The sequence below is a fragment of the Bombina bombina genome, chromosome 7, assembly GCF_027579735.1.
Source record: "Bombina bombina isolate aBomBom1 chromosome 7, aBomBom1.pri, whole genome shotgun sequence".
In the NCBI taxonomy this organism is placed as follows: Eukaryota; Metazoa; Chordata; class Amphibia; order Anura; family Bombinatoridae; genus Bombina; species Bombina bombina.
The window spans coordinates 443,925,062-443,949,456 of NC_069505.1; the positions used below are offsets into that span (position 1 = coordinate 443,925,062).

General features: G+C 38.8%; 1 protein-coding gene across 1 annotated transcript in view; it reads right to left on the bottom strand.

Moving 5' to 3' along the window:
- The window catches only part of SHISA8 (shisa family member 8), a 175,506-nt gene that overhangs the window by 130,585 nt on the left and 20,526 nt on the right, over window positions 1-24,395 (bottom strand). Inside the window, exon 2 of the mRNA XM_053689055.1 lies at window positions 393-514. Within this exon, the coding sequence (XP_053545030.1) occupies window positions 393-514 (122 nt within the window). The remainder of the gene's footprint in view (window positions 1-392; window positions 515-24,395) is intronic.

A 24,395-nucleotide genomic window follows, 5' to 3' on the forward strand; every position in this document is an offset into this window, starting at 1 on the left:
GAGAGGAGCAGGGGCTCAGGCGTATACAGGGTATGAGAGGAGCAGGGGCTCAGGCGTATACAGGGTATGAGAGGAGCAGGGGCTCAAGCGTATACAGGGTATGAGAGGGGCAGGGGCTCAGGCGTATACAGGGTATGAGAGGGGCAGGAGCTCAGGCGTATACAGGGTATGAGAGGAGCAGGAGCTCAGGCGTATACAGGGTATGAGAGGGGCAGGAGCTCAGGCATATACAGGGTATGAGAGGGGCAGGGGCTCAGGCGTATACAGGGTATGAGAGGGGCAGGAGCTCAGTGTATACAGAGTATGAGAGGAGCAGGAGCTCAGGCATATACAGGGTATGAGAGGGGCAGGGGCTCAGGTGTATACAGGGTATGAGAGAGGCAGGAGCTCACCTATACTATTACGTGGAGATACTCTTGGGATGACATCTGTGATTTGAACCTGGACACTGCCGCGGTGTCCATCATTAAGTAGCTCCACATCAACAGGCTGCTTCAAGAGATCCGTCAGTGTCCTGCAAACAAAATGCAAATCCAGATCAATATACAAATGTGTCTTGTGCAGATAAAGCTTTTATACTACGTAGATCCCCAACTGATAAAGTTCAAGAGACCCCTCTGCCTATCAATTCATTCATCAAATCACTGTACAACAGGCCCCTCTGTCTATCAATTTACTCATCACATCACTGTACAACAGACCCCTCTGTCTATCAATTTACTCATCACATCACTGTACAACAGACCCCTCTGTCTATCAATTTACTCATCACATCACTGTACAACAGACCCCTCTGTCTATCAATTTACTCATCAAATCACTGTACAACAGGACCCCACTGTCTATCAATTCACTCATCACATCACTGCACAACAGACCCCCCTGCATATCTATTCACTCATCAGATCACTGTACAACAGACCCCTTTGTCTATCAATTCACTCATCAACTCACTGTACAACAGATCCCTCTGCCTATCAATTCACTCATCAAATCACTGTACAACAGACCCCTCTGTCTATCAATTTACTCATCACATCACTGTACAACAGACCCCTCTGTCTATCAATTTACTCATCACATCACTGTACAACAGACCCCTCTGTCTATCAATTTACTCATCACATCACTGTACAACAGACCCCTCTGTCTATCAATTTACTCATCAAATCACTGTACAACAGACCCCTCTGTCTATCAATTTACTCATCACATCACTGTACAACAGACCCCTCTGTCTATCAATTTACTCATCACATCACTGTACAACAGACCCCACTGTCTATCAATTCACTCATCACATCACTGTACAACAGACCCCCCTGCATATCTATTCACTCATCAGATCACTGTACAACAGACCCCTTTGTCTATCAATTCACTCATCAACTCACTGTACAACAGATCCCTCTGCCTATCAATTCACTCATCAAATCACTGTACAACAGACCCCTCTGTCTATCAATTTACTCATCACATCACTGTACAACAGACCCCTCTGTCTATCAATTTACTCATCACATCACTGTACAACAGACCCCTCTGTCTATCAATTTACTCATCAAATCACTGTACAACAGACCCCTCTGTCTATCAATTCATTCATCAAATCACTGTACAACTGACCCCTCTGTCTATCAATTCATTCATCAAATCACTGTACAACAGATCCCTCTGTTTATCAATTCACTCATCAAATCACTGTACAACAGTCCCCTCTGTATATCAATTTACTCATCAAATCACTGTACAACAGACCCCTCTGTCCATCAATTCACTCATCAAATCACTGTACAACAGGACCCCACTGTCTATCAATTCACTCATCACATCACTGTACAACAGACCCCCCTGCATATCTATTCACTCATCAAATCACTGTACAACTGACCCCTCTGTCTATCAATTTACTCATCAAATCACTGTACAACAGACCCCTCTGTCTATCAATTCACTCATCAAATCACTGTACAACTGACCCCTCTGTCTATCAATTCACTCATCAACTCATTGTACAACAGATCCCTCTGTCTATCAATTCACTCATCAAATCACTGTACGACAGACCCCCCCGTCTATCAATTCACTCATCAAATCACTGTACAACAGACCCCTCTGTCTATCAATTCACTCATCAACTCACTGTACAACAGACCCCTCTGTCTATCAATTCACTCATCAACTCATTGTACAACAGATCCCTCTGTCTATCAATTCACTCATCAACTCATTGTACAACAGATCCCTCTGTCTATCAATTCATTCATCAAATCACTGTACAACAGATCCCTCTGTTTATCAATTCACTCATCAAATCACTGTACAACAGTCCCCTCTGTATATCAATTTACTCATCAAATCACTGTACAACAGACCCCTCTGTCCATCAATTCACTCATCAAATCACTGTACAACAGGACCCCACTGTCTATCAATTCACTCATCACATCACTGTACAACAGACCCCCCTGCATATCTATTCACTCATCAAATCACTGTACAACTGACCCCTCTGTCTATCAATTTACTCATCAAATCACTGTACAACAGACCCCTCTGTCTATCAATTCACTCATCAAATCACTGTACAACTGACCCCTCTGTCTATCAATTCACTCATCAACTCATTGTACAACAGATCCCTCTGTCTATCAATTCACTCATCAAATCACTGTACGACAGACCCCCCCGTCTATCAATTTACTCATCACATCACTGTACAACAGACCCCTCTGTCTATCAATTTACTCATCAAATCACTGTACAACAGGACCCCACTGTCTATCAATTCACTCATCACATCACTGCACAACAGACCCCCCTGCATATCTATTCACTCATCAGATCACTGTACAACAGACCCCTTTGTCTATCAATTCACTCATCAACTCACTGTACAACAGATCCCTCTGCCTATCAATTCACTCATCAAATCACTGTACAACAGACCCCTCTGTCTATCAATTTACTCATCACATCACTGTACAACAGACCCCTCTGTCTATCAATTTACTCATCACATCACTGTACAACAGACCCCTCTGTCTATCAATTTACTCATCACATCACTGTACAACAGACCCCTCTGTCTATCAATTTACTCATCAAATCACTGTACAACAGACCCCTCTGTCTATCAATTTACTCATCACATCACTGTACAACAGACCCCTCTGTCTATCAATTTACTCATCACATCACTGTACAACAGACCCCACTGTCTATCAATTCACTCATCACATCACTGTACAACAGACCCCCCTGCATATCTATTCACTCATCAGATCACTGTACAACAGACCCCTTTGTCTATCAATTCACTCATCAACTCACTGTACAACAGATCCCTCTGCCTATCAATTCACTCATCAAATCACTGTACAACAGACCCCTCTGTCTATCAATTTACTCATCACATCACTGTACAACAGACCCCTCTGTCTATCAATTTACTCATCACATCACTGTACAACAGACCCCTCTGTCTATCAATTTACTCATCAAATCACTGTACAACAGACCCCTCTGTCTATCAATTCATTCATCAAATCACTGTACAACTGACCCCTCTGTCTATCAATTCATTCATCAAATCACTGTACAACAGATCCCTCTGTTTATCAATTCACTCATCAAATCACTGTACAACAGTCCCCTCTGTATATCAATTTACTCATCAAATCACTGTACAACAGACCCCTCTGTCCATCAATTCACTCATCAAATCACTGTACAACAGGACCCCACTGTCTATCAATTCACTCATCACATCACTGTACAACAGACCCCCCTGCATATCTATTCACTAATCAAATCACTGTACAACTGACCCCTCTGTCTATCAATTTACTCATCAAATCACTGTACAACAGACCCCTCTGTCTATCAATTCACTCATCAAATCACTGTACAACTGACCCCTCTGTCTATCAATTCACTCATCAACTCATTGTACAACAGATCCCTCTGTCTATCAATTCACTCATCAAATCACTGTACGACAGACCCCCCCGTCTATCAATTCACTCATCAAATCACTGTACAACAGACCCCTCTGTCTATCAATTCACTCATCAACTCACTGTACAACAGACCCCTCTGTCTATCAATTCACTCATCAACTCATTGTACAACAGATCCCTCTGTCTATCAATTCACTCATCAAATAACTATACAACTGACCCCCCCGTCTATCAATTCACTCATAAAATCACTGTACAACAGACCCCTCTGTCTATCAATTCACTCATCAAATCACTGTACAACAGACCCCTCTGTCTATCAATTCACTCATCAAATCACTTTACAACAGACCCCTCTGTCTATCAATTCATTCCTCAAATCACTGTACAACAGACCCCTCTGTCTATCAATTCACTCATTAAATAACTGTACAACTGACCCCCCTGTCTATCAATTCACTCATCAAATCACTGTACAACAGACCCCTCTGTCTATCAATTCACTCATCAAATCACTGTACAACAGACCCCTCTGTCTATCAACTCACTCATCAAATCACTGTACAACAGACCCCTCTGTCTATCAATTCACTCATCAAATCATTGTACAACAGACCCCTCTGTCTATCAATTCACTCATCAAATCACTGTACAACAGACGTCAGTGTCCTGCAAACAAAATGCAAATCCAGATCAATATACAAATGTGTCTTGTGCAGATAAAGCTTTTATACTACGTAGATCCCCAACTGATAAAGTACAACAGACCCCTCTGCCCATCAATTCATTCATGAAATCACTGTACAACAGGCCCCTCTGTCTATCAATTTACTCATCAAATCAGTGTACAACAAACCCCTCTGTCTATCAATTTACTCATCAAATCACTGTACAACAGACCCCTCTGTCTATCAATTTGCTCATCAAATCACTGTACAACAGACCCCTCTGTCTATCAATTTGCTCATCAAATCACTGTACAACTGACCCCTCTGTCTATCAATTTACTCATCAAATCCCTGTACAACAGGACCCCACTGTCTATCAATTCACTCATCATATCACTGTACAACAGACCCCCCTGCATATCTATTCACTCATCAGATCACTGTACAACAGACCCCTTTGTCTATCAATTCACTCATCAACTCACTGTACAACAGATCCCTCTGCCTATCAATTCACTCATCAAATCACTGTACAACAGACCCCTCTGTCTATCAATTTACTCATCACATCACTGTACAACAGACCCCTCTGTCTATCAATTTACTCATCACATCACTGTACAACAGACCCCTCTGTCTATCAATTTACTCATCACATCACTGTACAACAGACCCCTCTGTCTATCAATTTACTCATCAAATCACTGTACAACAGACCCCTCTGTCTATCAATTCATTCATCAAATTACTGTACAACTGACCCCTCTGTCTATCAATTCATTCATCAAATCACTGTACAACAGATCCCTTTGTCTATCAATTCACTCATCAAATCACTGTACAACAGTCCCCTCTGTATATCAATTTACTCATCAAATCACTGTACAACAGACCCCTCTGTCCATCAATTCACTCATCAAATCACTGTACAACAGGACCCCACTGTCTATCAATTCACTCATCACATCACTGTACAACAGACCCCCCTGCATATCTATTCACTCATCAAATCACTGTACAACTGACCCCTCTGTCTATCAATTTACTCATCAAATCACTGTACAACAGACCAGACCCCTCTGTCTATCACTTCACTCATCAAATCACTGTACAACTGACCCCTCTGTCTATCAATTCACTCATCAACTCATTGTAGAACAGATCCCTCTGTCTATCAATTCACTCATCAAATCACTGTACGACAGACCCCCCCGTCTATCAATTCACTCATCAAATCACTGTACAACAGACCCCTCTGTCTATCAATTCACTCATCAAATCACTGTACAACAGACCCCTCTGTCTATCAATTCACTCATCAACTCATTGTACAACAGATCCCTCTGTCTATCAATTCACTCATCAAATCACTATACAACTGACCCCCCCGTCTATCAATTCACTCATCAAATCACTGTACAACAGACCCCTCTGTCTATCAATTCACTCATCAAATCACTGTACAACAGACCTCTCTGTCTATCAATTCACTCATCAAATCACTGTACAACAGACCCCTCTGCCCATCAATTCACTCATCAAATCACTTTACAACAGACCCCCTCTGTCTATCAATTCATTCCTCAAATCACTGTACAACAGACCCCTCTGTCTATCAATTCACTCATTAAATAACTGTACAACTGACCCCCCTGTCTATCAATTCACTCATCAAATCACTGTACAACAGACCCCTCTGTCTATCAATTCACTCATCAAATCACTGTACAACAGACCCCTCTGTCTATCAATTCACTCATCAAATCACTGTACAACAGACCCCTCTGTCTATCAATTCACTCATCAAATCATTGTACAACAGACCCCTCTGTCTATCAATTCACTCATCAAATCACTGTACAACAGACCCCTCTGTCTATCAATTCACTCATCAAATCACTGTACAACAGACCCCTCTGCCCATCAATTCACTCATCAAATCACTTTACAACAGACCCCTCTGTCTATCAATTCATTCCTCAAATCACTGTACAACAGACCCCTCTGTCTATCAATTCACTCATTAAATAACTGTACAACTGACCCCCCTGTCTATCAATTCACTCATCAAATCACTGTACAACAGACCCCTCTGTCTATCAATTCACTCATCAAATCACTGTACAACAGACCCCTCTGTCTATCAATTCACTCATCAAATCACTGTACTACAGACCCCTCTGTCTATCAATTCACTCATCAAATCATTGTACAACAGACCCCTCTGTCTATCAATTCACTCATCAAATCACTGTACAACAGACCCCTCTGCCCATCAATTCACTCATCAAATCACTTTACAACAGACCCCTCTGTCTATCAATTCACTCATCAAATCACTGTACAACAGACCTCTCTGTCTATTAATTCACTCATCAAATCACTGTACAACTGACCCCTCTGTCTATCAATTCACTCATCAAATCACTGTACAACAGAACCCTCTGTCTATCAATTCACTCATCAAATCACTGTACAACAGACCCCTCTGTCTATCAATTCACTCATCAAATCACTGTACAACAGACCCCTCTGTCTATCAATTCACTCATCAAATCATTGTACAACAGACCCCTCTGTCTATCAATTCACTCATCAAATCACTGTACAACAGACCCCTCTGTCTTTCAATTCACTCATCAAATCACTGTACAACAGACCCCTCTGTCTATCAATTCACTCATCAAATCACTGTACAACAGACCCCTCTGTCTATCAATTCACTCATCAAATCACTGTACAACTGACCCCTCTATCTATCAATTCACTCATCAAATCACTGTACAACAGACCCCTCTGCCCATCAATTCACTCATCAAATCACTTTACAACAGACCCCTCTGTCTATCAATTCATTCCTCAAATCACTGTACAACAGACCCCTCTGTATATCAATTCACTCATTAAATAACTGTACAACTGACCCCCCTGTCTATCAATTCACTCATCAAATCACTGTACAACAGACCCCTCTGTCTATCAATTCACTCATCAAATCACTGTACAACAGACCCCTCTATCTATCAATTCACTCATCAAATCACTGTACAACAGACCCCTCTGTCTATCAACTCACTCATCAAATCACTGTACAACAGACCCCTCTGTCTATCAATTCACTCATCAAATCATTGTACAACAGACCCCTCTGTCTATCAATTCACTCATCAAATCACTGTACAACAGACGTCAGTGTCCTGCAAACAAAATGCAAATCCAGATCAATATACAAATGTGTCTTGTGCAGATAAAGCTTTTATACTACGTAGATCCCCAACTGATAAAGTTCAACAGATCCCTCTGCCCATCAATTCATTCATGAAATCACTGTACAACAGGCCCCTCTGTCTATCAATTTACTCATCAAATCACTGTACAACAGACCCCTCTGTCTATCAATTTACTCATCAAATCACTGTACAACAGACCCCTATGTCTATCAATTTGCTCATCAAATCACTGTACAACAGACCCCTCTGTCTATCAATTTGCTCATCAAATCACTGTACAACTGACCCCTCTGTCTATCAATTTACTCATCAAATCCCTGTACAACAGGACCCCACTGTCTATCAATTCACTCATCACATCACTGTACAACAGACCCCCCTGCATATCTATTCACTCATCAGATCACTGTACAACAGACCCCTTTGTCTATCAATTCACTCATCAACTCACTGTACAACAGATCCCTCTGCCTATCAATTCACTCATCAAATCACTGTACAACAGACCCCTCTGTCTATCAATTCACTCATCACATCACTGTACAACAGACCCCTCTGTCTATCAATTTACTCATCACATCACTGTACAACAGACCCCTCTGTCTATCAATTTACTCATTACATCACTGTACAACAGACCCCTCTGTCTATCAATTTACTCATCAAATCACTGTACAACAGATCCCTCTGTCTATCAATTCATTCATCAAATCACTGTACAACTGACCCCTCTGTCTATCAATTCATTCATCAAATCACTGTACAACAGATCCATTTGTCTATCAATTCACTCATCAAATCACTGTACAACAGTCCCCTCTGTATATCAATTTACTCATCAAATCACTGTACAACAGACCCCTCTGTCCATCAATTCACTCATCAAATCACTGTACAACAGGACCCCACTGTCTATCAATTCACTCATCACATCACTGTACAACAGACCCCCCTGCATATCTATTTACTCATCAAATCACTGTACACCTGACCCCTCTGTCTATCAATTTAGTCATCAAATCACTGTACAACAGACCCCTCTGTCTATCAATTCACTCATCAAATCACTGTACAACTGACCCCTCTGTCTATCAATTCACTCATCAACTCATTGTACAACAGATCCCTCTGTCTATCAATTCACTCATCAAATCACTGTACGACAGACCCCCCCGTCTATCAATTCACTCATCAAATCACTGTACAACAGACCCCTCTGTCTATCAATTCACTCATCAAATCACTGTACAACAGACCCCTCTGTCTATCAATTCACTCATCAACTCATTGTACAACAGATCCCTCTGTCTATCAATTCACTCATCAAATCACTATACAACTGACCCCCCCGTCTATCAATTCACTCATCAAATAATGTACAACAGACCCCTCTGTCTATCAATTCACTCATCAAATCACTGTACAACAGACCCCTCTGTCTATCAATTCACTCATCAAATCACTGTACAACAGACCCCTCTGCCCATCAATTCACTCATCAAATCACTTTACAACAGACCCCTCTGTCTATCAATTCCTTCCTCAAATCACTGTACAACAGACCCCTATGTCTATCAATTTGCTCATCAAATCACTGTACAACAGACCCCTCTGTCTATCAATTTGCTCATCAAATCACTGTACAACTGACCCCTCTGTCTATCAATTTACTCATCAAATCCCTGTACAACAGGACCCCACTGTCTATCAATTCACTCATCACATCACTGTACAACAGACCCCCCTGCATATCTATTCACTCATCAGATCACGGTACAACAGACCCCTTTGTCTATCAATTCACTCATCAACTCACTGTACAACAGATCCCTCTGCCTATCAATTCACTCATCAAATTACTGTACAACAGACCCCTCTGTCTATCAATTTACTCATCACATCACTGTACAACAGACCCCTCTGTCTATCAATTTACTCATCACATCACTGTACAACAGACCCCTCTGTCTATCAATTTACTCATCAAATCACTGTACAACAGACCCCTCTGTCTATCAATTCATTCATCAAATCACTGTACAACTGACCCCTCTGTCTATCAATTCATTCATCAAATCACTGTACAACAGTTCCCTTTGTCTATCAATTCACTCATCATATCACTGTACAACAATCCCCTCTGTATATCAATTTACTCATCAAATCACTGTACAACAGACCCCTCTGTCCATCAATTCACTCATCAAATCACTGTACAACAGGACCCCACTGTCTATCAATTCACTCATCACATCACTGTACAACAGACCCCCCTGCATATCTATTCACTCATCAAATCACTGTACAACTGACCCCTCTGTCTATCAATTTACTCATCAAATCACTGTACAACAGACCCCTCTGTCTATCAATTCACTCATCAAATCACTGTACAACTGACCCCTCTGTCTATCAATTCACTCATCAACTCATTGTACAACAGATCCCTCTGTCTATCAATTCACTCATCAAATCACTGTACGACAGACCCCCCCGTCTATCAATTCACTCATCAAATCACTGTACAACAGACCCCTCTGTCTATCAATTCACTCATCAAATCACTGTACAACAGACCCCTCTGTCTATCAATTCACTCATCAACTCATTGTACAACAGATCCCTCTGTCTATCAATTCACTCATCAAATCACTATACAACTGACCCCCCGTCTATCAATTCACTCATCAAATCACTGTACAACAGACCCCTCTGTCTATCAATTCACTCATCAAATCACTGTACAACAGACCCCTCTGTCTATCAATTCACTCATCAAATCACTGTACAACAGACCCCTCTGCCCATCAATTCACTCATCAAATCACTTTACAACAGACCCCTCTGTCTATCAATTCATTCCTCAAATCACTGTACAACAGACCCCTCTGTCTATCAATTCACTCATCAAATCACTGTACAACTGACCCCCCTGCCTATCAATTCACTCATCAAATCACTGTACAACAGACCCCTCTGTCTATCAATTCACTCATCAAATCACTGTACAACAGACCCCTCTGTCTATCAATTCACTCATCAAATCACTGTACAACAGACCCCTCTGTCTATCAATTCACTCATCAAATCACTGTACAACAGACCCCTCTGTCTATCAATTCACTCATCAAATCACTGTACAACAGACCCCTCTGTCTATCAATTCACTCATCAAATCACTGTACAACAGACCCCTCTGCCCATCAATTCACTCATCAAATCACTTTACAACAGACCCCTCTGTCTATCAATTCATTCCTCAAATCACTGTACAACAGACCCCTCTGTCTATCAATTCACTCATTAAATAACTGTACAACTGACCCCCCTGTCTATCAATTCACTCATCAAATCACTGTACAACAGACCCCTCTGTCTATCAATTCACTCATCAAATCACTGTACAACAGACCCCTCTGTCTATCAATTCACTCATCAAATCACTGTACAACAGACCCCTCTGTCTATCAATTCACTCATCAAATCATTGTACAACAGACCCCTCTGTCTATCAATTCACTCATCAAATCACTGTACAACAGACCCCTCTGTCTTTCAATTCACTCATCAAATCACTGTACAACAAGTTTTATTTTAATTTATTTCTAAGCTATTCCAATCAATAAGTCACCAATGCGATCAGTAGAAAATTATATCACAGCACAATTAGATGTCTAAGATACAGATGTATCCCAGATCAAACATGGCAGAAAATGTATTCAGTATTGATGAATATGCAGATTTTTCACTTAATCATAATTACCAATTCATGACAATATCATTTTGTGTAATTTTCTAATTAATACATTTAAACACTTTATTGTAATCATGAACATAAAAACATAATTTATGCTTACCTGATAAATTCCTTTCTCCTGTAGTGTAGTCAGTCCACGGGTCATCCATTACTTATGGAATATTTCTCTTCCTAACAGGAAACTGCAAGAGAATTACCCAGCAGAGCTTGCTATATAGCTCCTCCCCTCACCTATCATAGTCAGTCATTCGACCAAAGCAGACGAGAAAGGAGGAACCATAGGGTACAGTGGTGACTGGAGTTTAATTAAAATTTAGACCTGCCGTAAAAACAGGGCGGGCCGTGGACTGACTACACTACAGGAGAAAGGAATTTATCAGGTAAGCATAAATTATGTTTTCTCCTGTTAAGTGTAGTCAGTCCACGGGTCATCCATTACTTATGGAATACCAATACCAAAGCTAAAGTACACGGATGAAGGGAGGGACAAGGCAGGAACATTAAACAGAAGGAACCACTGCCTGAAGTACCTTTCTCCCAAACACAGCCTCCGAGGAAGCAAAAGTGTCAAATTTGTAAAATTTTGAAAAAGTGTGAAGCGAAGACCAAGTCGCAGCCTTGCAAATCTGTTCAACAGAGGCCTCATTTTTAAAGGCCCAGGTGGAAGCCACAGCTCTAGTAGAATGAGCTGTAATCCTTTCAGGGGGCTGCTGTCCAGCAGTCTCATAGGCTAATCGTATTATGCTACAAAGCCAAAAAGAGAGAGAGGTAGCCAAAGCCTTTTGACCTCTCCTCTGTCCAGAGTAAATGACAAACAGGGAAGAAGTTTGACGAAAATCCCTAGTTGCCTGCAAATAGAATTTCAGGGCACGGACTACGTCCAGATTATGCAAAAGTCGTTCCTTCTTTGAAGAAGGGTTAGGACACAGAGATGGAACAACAATCTCTTGATTGATATTCCTGTTAGTAACTACCTTAGGTAAGAACCCAGGTTTAGTACGCAGGACTACCTTGTCTGAATGAAAAATCAGATAAGGAGAATCACAATGTAAGGCAGATAACTCAGACTCTTCGAGCCGAGGAAATAGCCATCAAAAACAGAACTTTCCAAGATAACAACTTGCTATCAATGGAATGAAGGGGTTCAAATGGAACGCCTTGAAGAACATTAAGAACTAAGTTTAAGCTCCACGGCGGAGCAACAGACTTAAACACAGGCTTAATCCTAGTTAAAGCCTGACAGAAAGCCTGAACGTCTGGAACTTCAGCCAGACGTTTGTGTAGAAGAATAGACAGAGCAGAAATCTGTCCCTTTAACGAACTAGTAGATAAGCCCTTTTCTAAACCCTCTTGTAGAAAGGACAATATCCTAGGAATCCTAACCTTACTCCATGAGTAACTCTTGGATTCGCACCAACGTAAATATGTACGCCATATTTTATGGTAAATTTTTCTGGTAACAGGCTTCCTAGCCTGTATTAAGGTATCAATAACCGACTCCGAGAAACCACGCTTTGATAGAGTCAAGCGTTCAATCTCCATGCAGTCAGCCATCTATCAGCACTGCTCCCGGGTCCCTGGACCTGAATCCGTAACAAGGAAGCTTGGCGTTCTGACGAGACGCCATGAGATCTAGATCTGGTTTGCCCCAACGACGAATCAGTTGAGCAAAGACCTCCGGATGGAGCTCCCACTCTCCCGGATGAAAAGTCTGGCGACTTAGAAAATCCGCCTCCCAGTTCTCCACGCCTGGGATGTAGATCGCTGACAGGTGGCAAGAGTGAGACTCTGCCCAGCGAATTATCTTTGAGACTTCCAACATCGCTAGGGAACTTCTGGTTCCCCCTTGATGGTTGATGTAAGCCACAGTCGTGATGTTGTCCGACTGAAATCTGATGAACCTCAGAGTTGCTAACTAAGGCCAAGCTAGGAGAGCATTGAATATTGATCTTAACTCCAGAATATTTATTGGGAGGAGTTTCTCCTCCTGAGTCCATAATCCCTGAGCTTTCAGGGAATTCCAGGCTGCTCCCCAGCCTAGAAGGCTGGCGTCTGTTGTTACAATCGTCCAATCTGGCCTGCGAAAGGTCATCCCCTTGGACAGATGTGGCCGAGAGAGCCACCATAGAAGAGAATCTCTGGTCCTTTGATCCAGATTTAGTAGGGGGGACAAATCTGAGTAATCCCCGTTCCACTGACTTAGCATGCACAATTGCAGCGGTCTGAGATGCAGGCGCGCAAATGGTACTATGTCCATTGCCGCTACCATTAAGCCGATTACTTCCATGCACTGAGCTACTGACGGGTGTGGAATGGAGTGAAGGACACGGCAAGCATTTAGAAGTTTTAATAACCTGGCCTCTGTCAGGTAAATTTTCATCTCTACAGAATCTATAAGAGTCCCTAGAAAGGGAACTCTTGTAAGTGGTAATAGAGAACTCTTATCCACGTTCACCTTCCACCCATGCGACCTCAGAAATGCCAGAACTATCTCTGTATGAGACTTGGCAGTTTGAAAACTTGACGCTTGTATCAGAATGTCGTCTAGGTACGGAGTCACCGCTATGCCTCGCGGTCTTAGTACCGCCAGAATGATCCTAGAATTTTTGTAAAGATTCTTGGGGCCGTAGCTAATCCGAAGGGAAGAGCTACAAACTGGTAATGCCTGTCTAGGAAGGCAAATCTCAGATACCGGTAATGGTCCTTGTGAATCGGTATGTGAAGGTAAGCATCCTTTAAGTCCACCGTGGTCATGTACTGACCCTCTTGGATCATGGGAAGGATGGTTCGAATAGTTTCCATTCTGAATGATGGAACTCTTAGAAATTTGTTTAGGATTTTTAAGTCCAAGATTGGTCTGAAGGTTCCCTCTTTTTTGGGAACCACAAATAGATTTGAATAGAATCCCTGCCCGTGTTCCGTCCGCGGAACTGGGTGGATTACCCCCATTAGTAAGAGGTCTTGCACACAGCGTAGAAACGCCTCTTTCTTTGTTTGGTTTGCTGATAACCTTGAAAGATGAAATCTCCCCCGTGGAGGAGAAGTTTTGAAGTCCAGGAGATATCCCTGAGATATGATCTCCAACGCCCAGGGATCCCGGACATCTCTTGCCCAAGCCTGGGCGAAGAGAGAAAGTCTGCCCCCCACTAGATCCGTTTCCGGATAGGGGGCCCTCTCTTCATGCTGTCTTGGGGGCAGCAGCAGGTTTCTTGGCCTGCTTCCCTCTGTTCCAGGACTGGTTAACTTTCCAGCCCTGCCTGTAACGAGCAACAGCTCCTTCCTGTTTTGGAGCGGAGGAAGTTGATGCTGCTCCTGCCTTGAAGTTACGAAAGGCACGAAAATTAGAATGTTTGGCCTTTGATTTGGCCCTGTCCTGAGGTAGAGCATGGCCCTTACCTCCCGTAATGTCAGCAATAATTTCTTTCAAGCCGGGCCCGAATAAGGTCTGCCCTTTGAAAGGAATATTAAGCAATTTGGATTTAGAAGTCACGTCAGCTGACCAGGATTTAAGCCACAGCGCTCTGCGCGCTTGAATGGCGAATCCGGAGTTCTTAGCCGTAAGTTTGGTTAAGTGTACGACGGCATCAGAAACAAATGAGTTAGCTAGCTTAAGGGTTTTAAGCTTGTTCATAATTTCATCCAATGGAGCTGTGCGAATGGTCTCTTCCAGAGACTCAAACCAGAATGCCGCCGCAGCAGTAACAGGCGCAATGCATGCAAGGGGTTGTAATATAAAACCTTGTTGAACAAACATTTTCTTAAGGTAACCCTCTAACTTTTTATCCATTGGATCTGAAAAAGCACAGCTATCCTCCACCGGGATAGTGGTGCGCTTAGCCAAAGTAGAAACTGCTCCCTCCACCTTAGGGACCGTCTGCCATAAGTCCCGTGTGGTGGCGTCTATAGGAAACATTTTTCTAAATATAGGAGGTGGTAAAAAGGGCACACCGGGTCTATCCCACTCCTTGTTAACAATTTCTGTAAGCCTTTTAGGTATAGGAAAAGCGTCAGTACACACCGGTACCGCAAAATATTTATCCAGCCTACATACTTTCTCTGGAATTGCAACTGTGTTACAATCATTCAGAGCCGCTAATACCTCCCCTAGCAATACACGGAGGTTCTCAAGCTTAAATTTAAAATTTGAAATTTCTGAATCCAGTTTACCCGGATCAGACCCGTCACCCACAGAATGAAGCTCTCCGTCCTCATGTTCTGCAAATTGTGACGCAGTATCAGACATGGCTCTACCATTATCAGTGCGCTCTGTTCTAACTCCAGAGTGATCGCGCTTACCTCTTAATTCTGGCAATTTAGACAGTACTTCTGTCATAACAATAGCCATGTCTTGCAAAGTGATTTGTATGGGCCGCCCTGATGTACTTGGCGCCACAATATCACGCACCTCCTGAGCAGGAGGCGAAGGTACTGACACGTGAGGAGAGTTAGTCGGCATAACTTCCCCCTCGTTGTCTGGTGATAATTTCTTAACATATAAAGTTTGACTTTTATTTAAAGTGACATCTATACATTGAGTGCACAAATTTCTATTGGGCTCCACATTGGCCTTTAAACATAGTGAACAAAGAGATTCATCTGTGTCAGACATGTTTAAACAAACTAGCAATGAGACTAGCAAACTTGGAAATACTTTTCAAAATTAATTTACAAGCAATATAAAAAACGTTACTGTGCCTTTAAGAAGCACAGAAAAACTAACACAGTTGAAATAACAATGATCATAAATAGTTATAGCAACCAAATTTTCACAGTAAATGTATTAAGTTAGCAAAGGATTGCACCCACCAGCAAATGGATGATTAACCCCTTAGTACCCAAAAACGGATAACAATTATATAATTAACGTTTTTCTCACAGTCAAATACACTGTCACAGGACTACTGTGACTGATTACCTCCCTCAAAATGGATTTTGAAGACCCCTGAGCTCTCTAGAGACGATCTGGATCATGGAGGATGAAGTAGACAGATTGTGACTGAATTTTTACTGTGTAAAAAAGCGCTAAAATAGGCCCCTCCCACTCATATTACAACAGTGGGGAAGCTCAGAAACTGTTTCTATGCAGAAAACAAAAATGGCCATGTGGTAAAAATCATGCCCTAATAAGTTTTATCACCAAGTACCTCACAAAAACGATTAACAAGCCAGTAAAACGTTTTAAACATACATTTAAAAGTTATGTATTATTATTTACAAGCCTGCTACCAGTCGCTTTTACTGCAGTTAAGGCTCACACATTATTTCAGTATTTACAGTATTTTCAGAGTCAATTCCATTCCTTAGAAAATACATTCAGTGCACACACACTCATCAGCCTGATACCAGTCGCTATCGCTGCATTTAAGGCTGAACTTACTTTACAATGGTATCAGCAGTATTTTCTCAGTCAATTCCATTCCTCAGAAAATAAATTACTGCGCATACCTCATTTGTTGCAGGGGAGCCCTGCATGCTATTCCCCTTCTCTGAAAGTACCTCACGCCTCAGATGAGAAACAGCCAGTGGATCTTAGTTACGTCTGCTAAGACCATAGAAAGAAACCCAGGCAGATTCTTCTTCTAATGCTGCCTGAGAATAAACAGCACACTCCGGTGCCATTTAAAAATAACAAACTTTTGATTGTAGAAATAAACTAAGTTAAAAAAACACCACAGATCTCTCACAGCTTCCTACTAGTTAGGCTGCAAGAGAATGACTGACTATGATAGGTGAGGGGAGGAGCTATATAGCAAGCTCTGCTGGGTAATTCTCTTGCAGTTTCCTGTTAGGAAGAGAAATATTCCATAAGTAATGGATGACCCGTGGACTGACTACACTTAACAGGAGAAAGTGTGATTGAGCTGTATTTGTGTTATTTACACAATGGTGTTTAATATGAACTGAGCACTGATATATAAGCCATGCAAACGGCAAATGCTGCTGATAAAGTGCTGATCGGAATATCTGTCCCTATGATAGGTATTGGAGAGCTATTGTGGCACAACAGGCAACAAGGGGAGCTTACATTCAGGAAAGAGAAAGAAAAGAGGGCGCCTCATGGTGTGAGTAAGTCCAAATATGACCACTTATGTGTAAGAGGGATAAAAGGCTTACCGGAATATGTTGCACCGTACTTTGACCAGTGCTTGTGAGCGGGCTAGCACTTAACAGTGGCTAGTACACTGAACAGACCCCTTGATCGGCTTCTTTTCTAGACTCCTGGGCTCAGTAGTAATTTCTCTAGCTTGAAATCAGCTGTATTCCAGGGATAGCCACACCTATGGCTGTGTATTCGTTATATCAATGTTCCTTGATGAACAAATGAGACATAACTTCTGAAAAGTTCCAATTAAAAAGAAACTTTATTCCTTGTGTTAATGCAACGCGTTTCTCAACCAAATACAACTGGTCATTTCCTGTTTCAGTTTACATTGTGCCTGACGAAACTACCAGTTGTATTTGGTCGAGAAACGCGTTGCAATAACACAAGGAATAATGTTTCTTTTTAATTGGAACTTTTCGGAAGTTATGTCTCATTTGTTCACCAAGGAACATTAATATATCGAATACACAGCCATAGGTGTGGCTATCCCTGGAATACAGCTGATTTCAAGCTAGAGAAATTACTACTGAGCCCAGGAGTCTAGAAACGAAGCTGACCAAGGGGTCTGTTCAGTGTACTAGCCACTGTTAAGTGCTAGCCTGCTCACAAGCACCGGTCAAAGTATGGTGCAACATATTCCGGTAAGTCTTTTATCCCTCTTACACATAAGTGGTCATATTTGGACTTACTCACACCATGAGGCGCCCTCTTTTCTTTCTCTTTTGAATACTTAGATTGTCCCACACACCGGGAACCAGAGGAGCGGCCTCCACTATCTTTTCTTTATCAACATCTTATTGAAGAATTTTTTGGGATCTGGATGCTATCATAACTTTTTTTAAACATTCGTCTGGGGATAAAATTGTAAGCATTATCCAGTTGGATCAAACCCAGGTACTTTTCACACTACGGAATAACATACAACGCACGTGTTGCCACCTTTAAAAACACCTGAGCGCGTCCCTTTAATTCCCTTTTTTTGGGAATTAATTTGTTTATATTCAGGAAAGAGGTATTAATGTGTTTACAAGGGAACTGCACACACATGTAATCACATTCTAAACATTCTGGGCCAGGTTACAAGTGGAGCACTATTTAGCTAACTGCGCTAGAATTACATTTCGACGCGCGTGGGGTAGCACTTGCATTACAAGTTGAAAGTAAAAAGTTATCTTGTGCGCGCGCTAACTCAATTAGAATATTGCACGCACTATAACCTATTCACCCATAGAAGTCAATAGAGAAAAAAAGCGCTATAACCTATTCACATAGAAGTCAATAGAGAAAAAAAGTGCTATAACCTATTCACCCATAGAAGTCAATAGAGAAAAAAAGCGCTATAACCTATTCCCCCATAGAAGTCAATAGAGAAAAAAAGCGCTATAACCTATTCACCCATAGAAGTCAATAGAGAAAAAAAGTGGAAAAAACCTAACACCCCACTCGCATGCCAACCCGAACACATATTCTCAAATGTGCTAACCTGACATGAAAATAGGAATATTTTAGATTCCAATGTTGTTCACATAGAAGAATATGTTCTATTTATTTATAAATACATATTTCTATATATATATATATATGATGGTATTTTGTTACAATATATATCTATACATATATATATATATATATATATATATATATATATATATATATATATGCATGATTATATATAGGTATAGATATATACAGATATATATATAGGAATATCTATTTATAAATATTTTTAACATATTCTGTTATGTGCAGAACATTGGAATGTGAAATATTACATATACACAGTATAAAACTTTATTAAATATAAATACAGGTAGCCCTCAGTTTACGCCGGGGTTAGGTTCCAGAAGGAATGGTTGTAAATCGAAACCGTTGTAAATTGAAACCCAGTTTATAATGTAAGTCAATGGGAAGTGAGGGAGTTAGGTTCCAGGCCCCTCTCAAAATTGTCATAATTAACACCTAATACATTATTTTTAAAGCTTTGAAATGAAGACTTTAAATGCTAAACAGCATTATAAACCTAATAAAATAATCACACAACACAGAATATATAATTTAACTAAGTTAAATAAACAAAAATATTTGCTAAACTGCATTATAAACCAAATAAAATAATCACACAACACAGACTTCACTTGCATCTGCAAACAGTTCTTTATATGCATTCCAATCTGGACTGATTTATAGACAGGAAGATCTTGTTCCTTTGAAATCTGCGCAATAGCTCAGGTCTGGTTAAACTGATTAATTTCAGCTTGCTTGATTTTGCTGCAACACAAGCGGACAGCTCCACCTACTGGCTATTTTAATAAATGCACTGCTTCTCAATGCTTTTCAATAGCAGTAACATGACTGGAAAAAAAGGTTGTTATTCTGAAACTGTGTAAATTGAACCGTTGTAAAACGAGGGCCACCTGTATTGCATAAATGTTTTTTTCATGTTTTCCTCTACTTAACTGCAAAAGGCTCTAATGCCCTTCTATATATGTCAATTTATGTGTACATATGTATTTATATGTTTATATGTGTATATATGTCTATATATGTATACATGTATATTTATGTGTTTATATGTGTATATATATATGTCTATTTATGTGTACATATGTATTTATGTGTTTATATGTGTATATATGTCTATATATATATATATATATATATATATATATATATATATATATATTTAAGTGTTTATATGTGTATATATGTCTATTTATGTGTACATATGTATTTATGTGTTTATATGTGTATATATGTATATTTATGTGTTTATATGTGTATATATGTCTATTTATGTATACATTTATATTTATGTGTTTATATGTGTATATATGTCTATTTATGTGTTTATATGTGTATATATGTCTATATATGTATACATTTATATTTAAGTGTTTATATGTGTATATATGTCTATTTATGTGTACATATGTATTTATGTGTTTATATGTGTATATATGTCTATTTATGTGTACATATGTATTTATGTGTTTATATGTGTATGTATGTCTATTTATGTGTACATGTATATTTATGTGTTTATATGTGTATATATGTCTATTTATGTGTACATATGTATTTATGTGTATATATGTCTATTTATGTGTACAAATGTATTTATGTGTTTATATGTGTATATATATGTCTATATATGTATACATGTATATTTATGTGTTTATATGTGTATATATGTCTATTTATGTATACATTTATATTTATGTGTTTATATGTCTATATATGTCTATTTATGTGTACATATGTATTATGTGTTTATATGTATATATGTCTATTTATGTGTACATGTATATTTATGTGTTTATATGTGTATATATGTCTATTTATGTGTACATATGTATTTATATGAGTATATATGTCTATATATGTATACATGTATATTTAAGTGTTTATATGTGTATATATGTCTATTTATGTGTACATATGTATTTATGTGTTTATATGTATATTTGTGTGTTTATATGTGTATATATGTCTATATATGTGTACATATGTATTTATGTGTTTATATGTGTATATATGTCTAGTTATGTGTACATATGTATTTATGTGTATATATGTCTATTTATGTGTACAAATGTATTTATGTGTTTATATGTGTATATATGTCTATTTATGTGTACATGTATATTTATGTGTTTATATGTGTATATATGTCTAGTTATGTGTACATATGTATTTATGTGTATATATGTCTATTTATGTGTACAAATGTATTTATGTGTTTATATGTGTATATATGTCTATATATGTATACATGTGTATGTATGCGTTTATATGTGTATATATGTCTATTTATGTATACATTTATATTTATGTGTTTATATGTGTATATATGTCTATTTATGTGTACATATGTATTTATGTGTTTATATGTATATATGTCTATTTATGTGTCCATGTATATTTATGTGTTTATATGTGTATATATGTATATTTATGTGTACATATGTATTTATGTGTTTATATGTCTATATATGTCTATATATGTATTCATGTATATTTATGTGTTTATATGTGTATATATGTCTATATATGTATACAATTATATTTATGTGTTTATATGTGTATATATATCTATTTATGTGTACATGTGTATTTATGTGTTTATATGTCTATATATGTATACATTTATATTTATGTGTCTATATGTGTATATATGTCTATTTATGTGTACATATGTATTTATGTGTTTATATGTCTATATATGTATACATTTATATTTGTGTTTATATGTGTATATATGTCTATATATGTATACATTTATATTTATGTGTTTATATGTGTATATATGTCTATTTATGTGTACATATGTATTTATGTGTTTATATGTGTATATATGACTGTAAATACATATAAATACATAAATAAATATGTATACTTACATAGATCTATAGATATATATACATACATACATATACATCATATTGTATGGACGATTTATTGACGACTTAGTTGTGATTTGGCGACACACTGCAGATTCTACTATAAATTTCTTTCTGAATTACATAAACCATAATGATTATTATTTATCCTTCACAAGCCAACATGACTTTACAACAATTGATTATTTAGACTTAAGATTGAGTATAAATTCAAATGATGACATTGTGACCTCTATTTTTAGAAAACTAACAGCCAAAAACACAATTTTGCGAGCCAATTCATGCCACCTACCACACCTTAAGAAAGGAATTCCTAAAAGACAATAACTTCATTAACGCAGAAATTGTACAAATTTGCCGACCTCTCTGAAGCAGAAAAACTCACTGAAAGATTAAGTAAAAGAGGCTATAACAAATTTTATTTAGCCAATTTAATCAGAGAGGTAGCCTCATTAAATATTGATACCTTTTCTCACAGAGAAAAGACAAACCTAATAACAAAATTAAGAACAACACTCTATTCATTACCAAATACAGTAGACCATACAACAGGATATGCAACATCATTACTAACAACCGTAACATATTGGAGGACATAGGGGCTGATTTATGAAGCAGTCAAGCTGCCTTCAGGCTGCTCCTTAACTCGTCCGCCACCTCTGAGGCGGAGAACAGCAATTATTCTGATCGGAAATGATCTGCATGATTGACACCCCCTGCTAGTGGCCGATTGGCCGCAAATGTGCAGGGGGCAATATTGCACAAGCAGTTCACACGAAATGCTTGTGCAATGATAAATGCAGACAGCGTATGCTGTCTGCATTTATCGTTGTCAGGCAGACATGATCGCTACAGTGGATCATGCCCGCCCGACAGTTAATAAATCGGCCCCATTGTCACTAAGGGCATCAAATGCATAACCAGAAGAGGAAAACTAGGAAAAACTTAGCAAGAATGGATTCTACCTTTGATCACTGGCTAGAATCATCTCTTGGTTTAGGTGTAGGCACATACCCTGCAAAAGTTGTAAATACACGAAGAATACCAAAGTTTTCTCGTCAGCAATCACAGGGGAAACATTCAATATTATAAATATTCTAATTTTCATTTTTAGGGATTGATACCATTAAAAAGAATCCTATGGGGGGAGATAGGATGGCAGCCCTACAAAAAAAGAAGTATTCTGGATAATTAAATGACATACCAGATACCCGGAAGGAATGAACAAAAGATTAGATGAGGATCTTTTTCTAGATTAAATGTAATACATTCATAGCACAATTTGTTCTTATAACACTTTTCCTTATTGATGATCCATTATATTATTTTATTTTTTGATGATGAGGATTACTTGTTGATTTTTATTAGTTCTTGACTTATATGAAATCAATATTTAAGAATTCTAATGCCTAAAATTACAATATGGGACTTACAAACTAATGTAACAGTTATAATAGTATATTCAACCCAATATCCCATGTTGAAGTAGTTGTACCATTAACTTCTCATTTTTAACTGTAAATTTTTACTCACTCGTTTTTATTTTTAATCTAAATGTATTTCATTTCATTCGTTGCATACATAGATCAATTTCCCCCTATGATGTATTTCTTGATATATCAACGTTATGCAATTCACTATTTCTATCTTTATTATTATTTCTATTTTTATTTTTTATAATTGAACTAAGCTCATCAATATATAATTAATTAACAATGTAATTGAATAATTGAATATGTACTATGATTGTTTAGCTGTGCCCTCAGTGTGAGTCAAGACAGCCTCTGATATAGCGCATGTGCGAGACGAGTCAGGCTTTCTGTGTTTGACCTCTGAATTGGGCACTGCCTAATAAACTTCATTTAAGCTTCTCTTTCTGCTAATTTATTTCATATACATCATTAGACATGTATGTGTATGTATCTCAATGTTAAAGCCCTTTGCAGCCTTTTTTTTCTAAAACCTGAGATCTCATATCTTTTGAGCCCCTATAACTTTTTTGTTTTTGTATATTTTTTTTATAAGATATCAGGGGGCTTTAATTTTGAGTCTTATAGTTATTTTAGTGGACAAGACTATATTAACTGATATTGAGCTAGATGATTAGTAGAGTGCAAAATATCTGCAAAAGCAATATTTGCGCTCCACTTAGTAATACGAGCATTTGCATTGCACGGAAGCTTAGTGCTCACAAGAGCGTGCTTCCATAGGCTCCAAGGGGAGCCTTGTTCTCATGCTGCGCAGCGAAGGGGGTAAGTCGCGCAATGATGGGCGG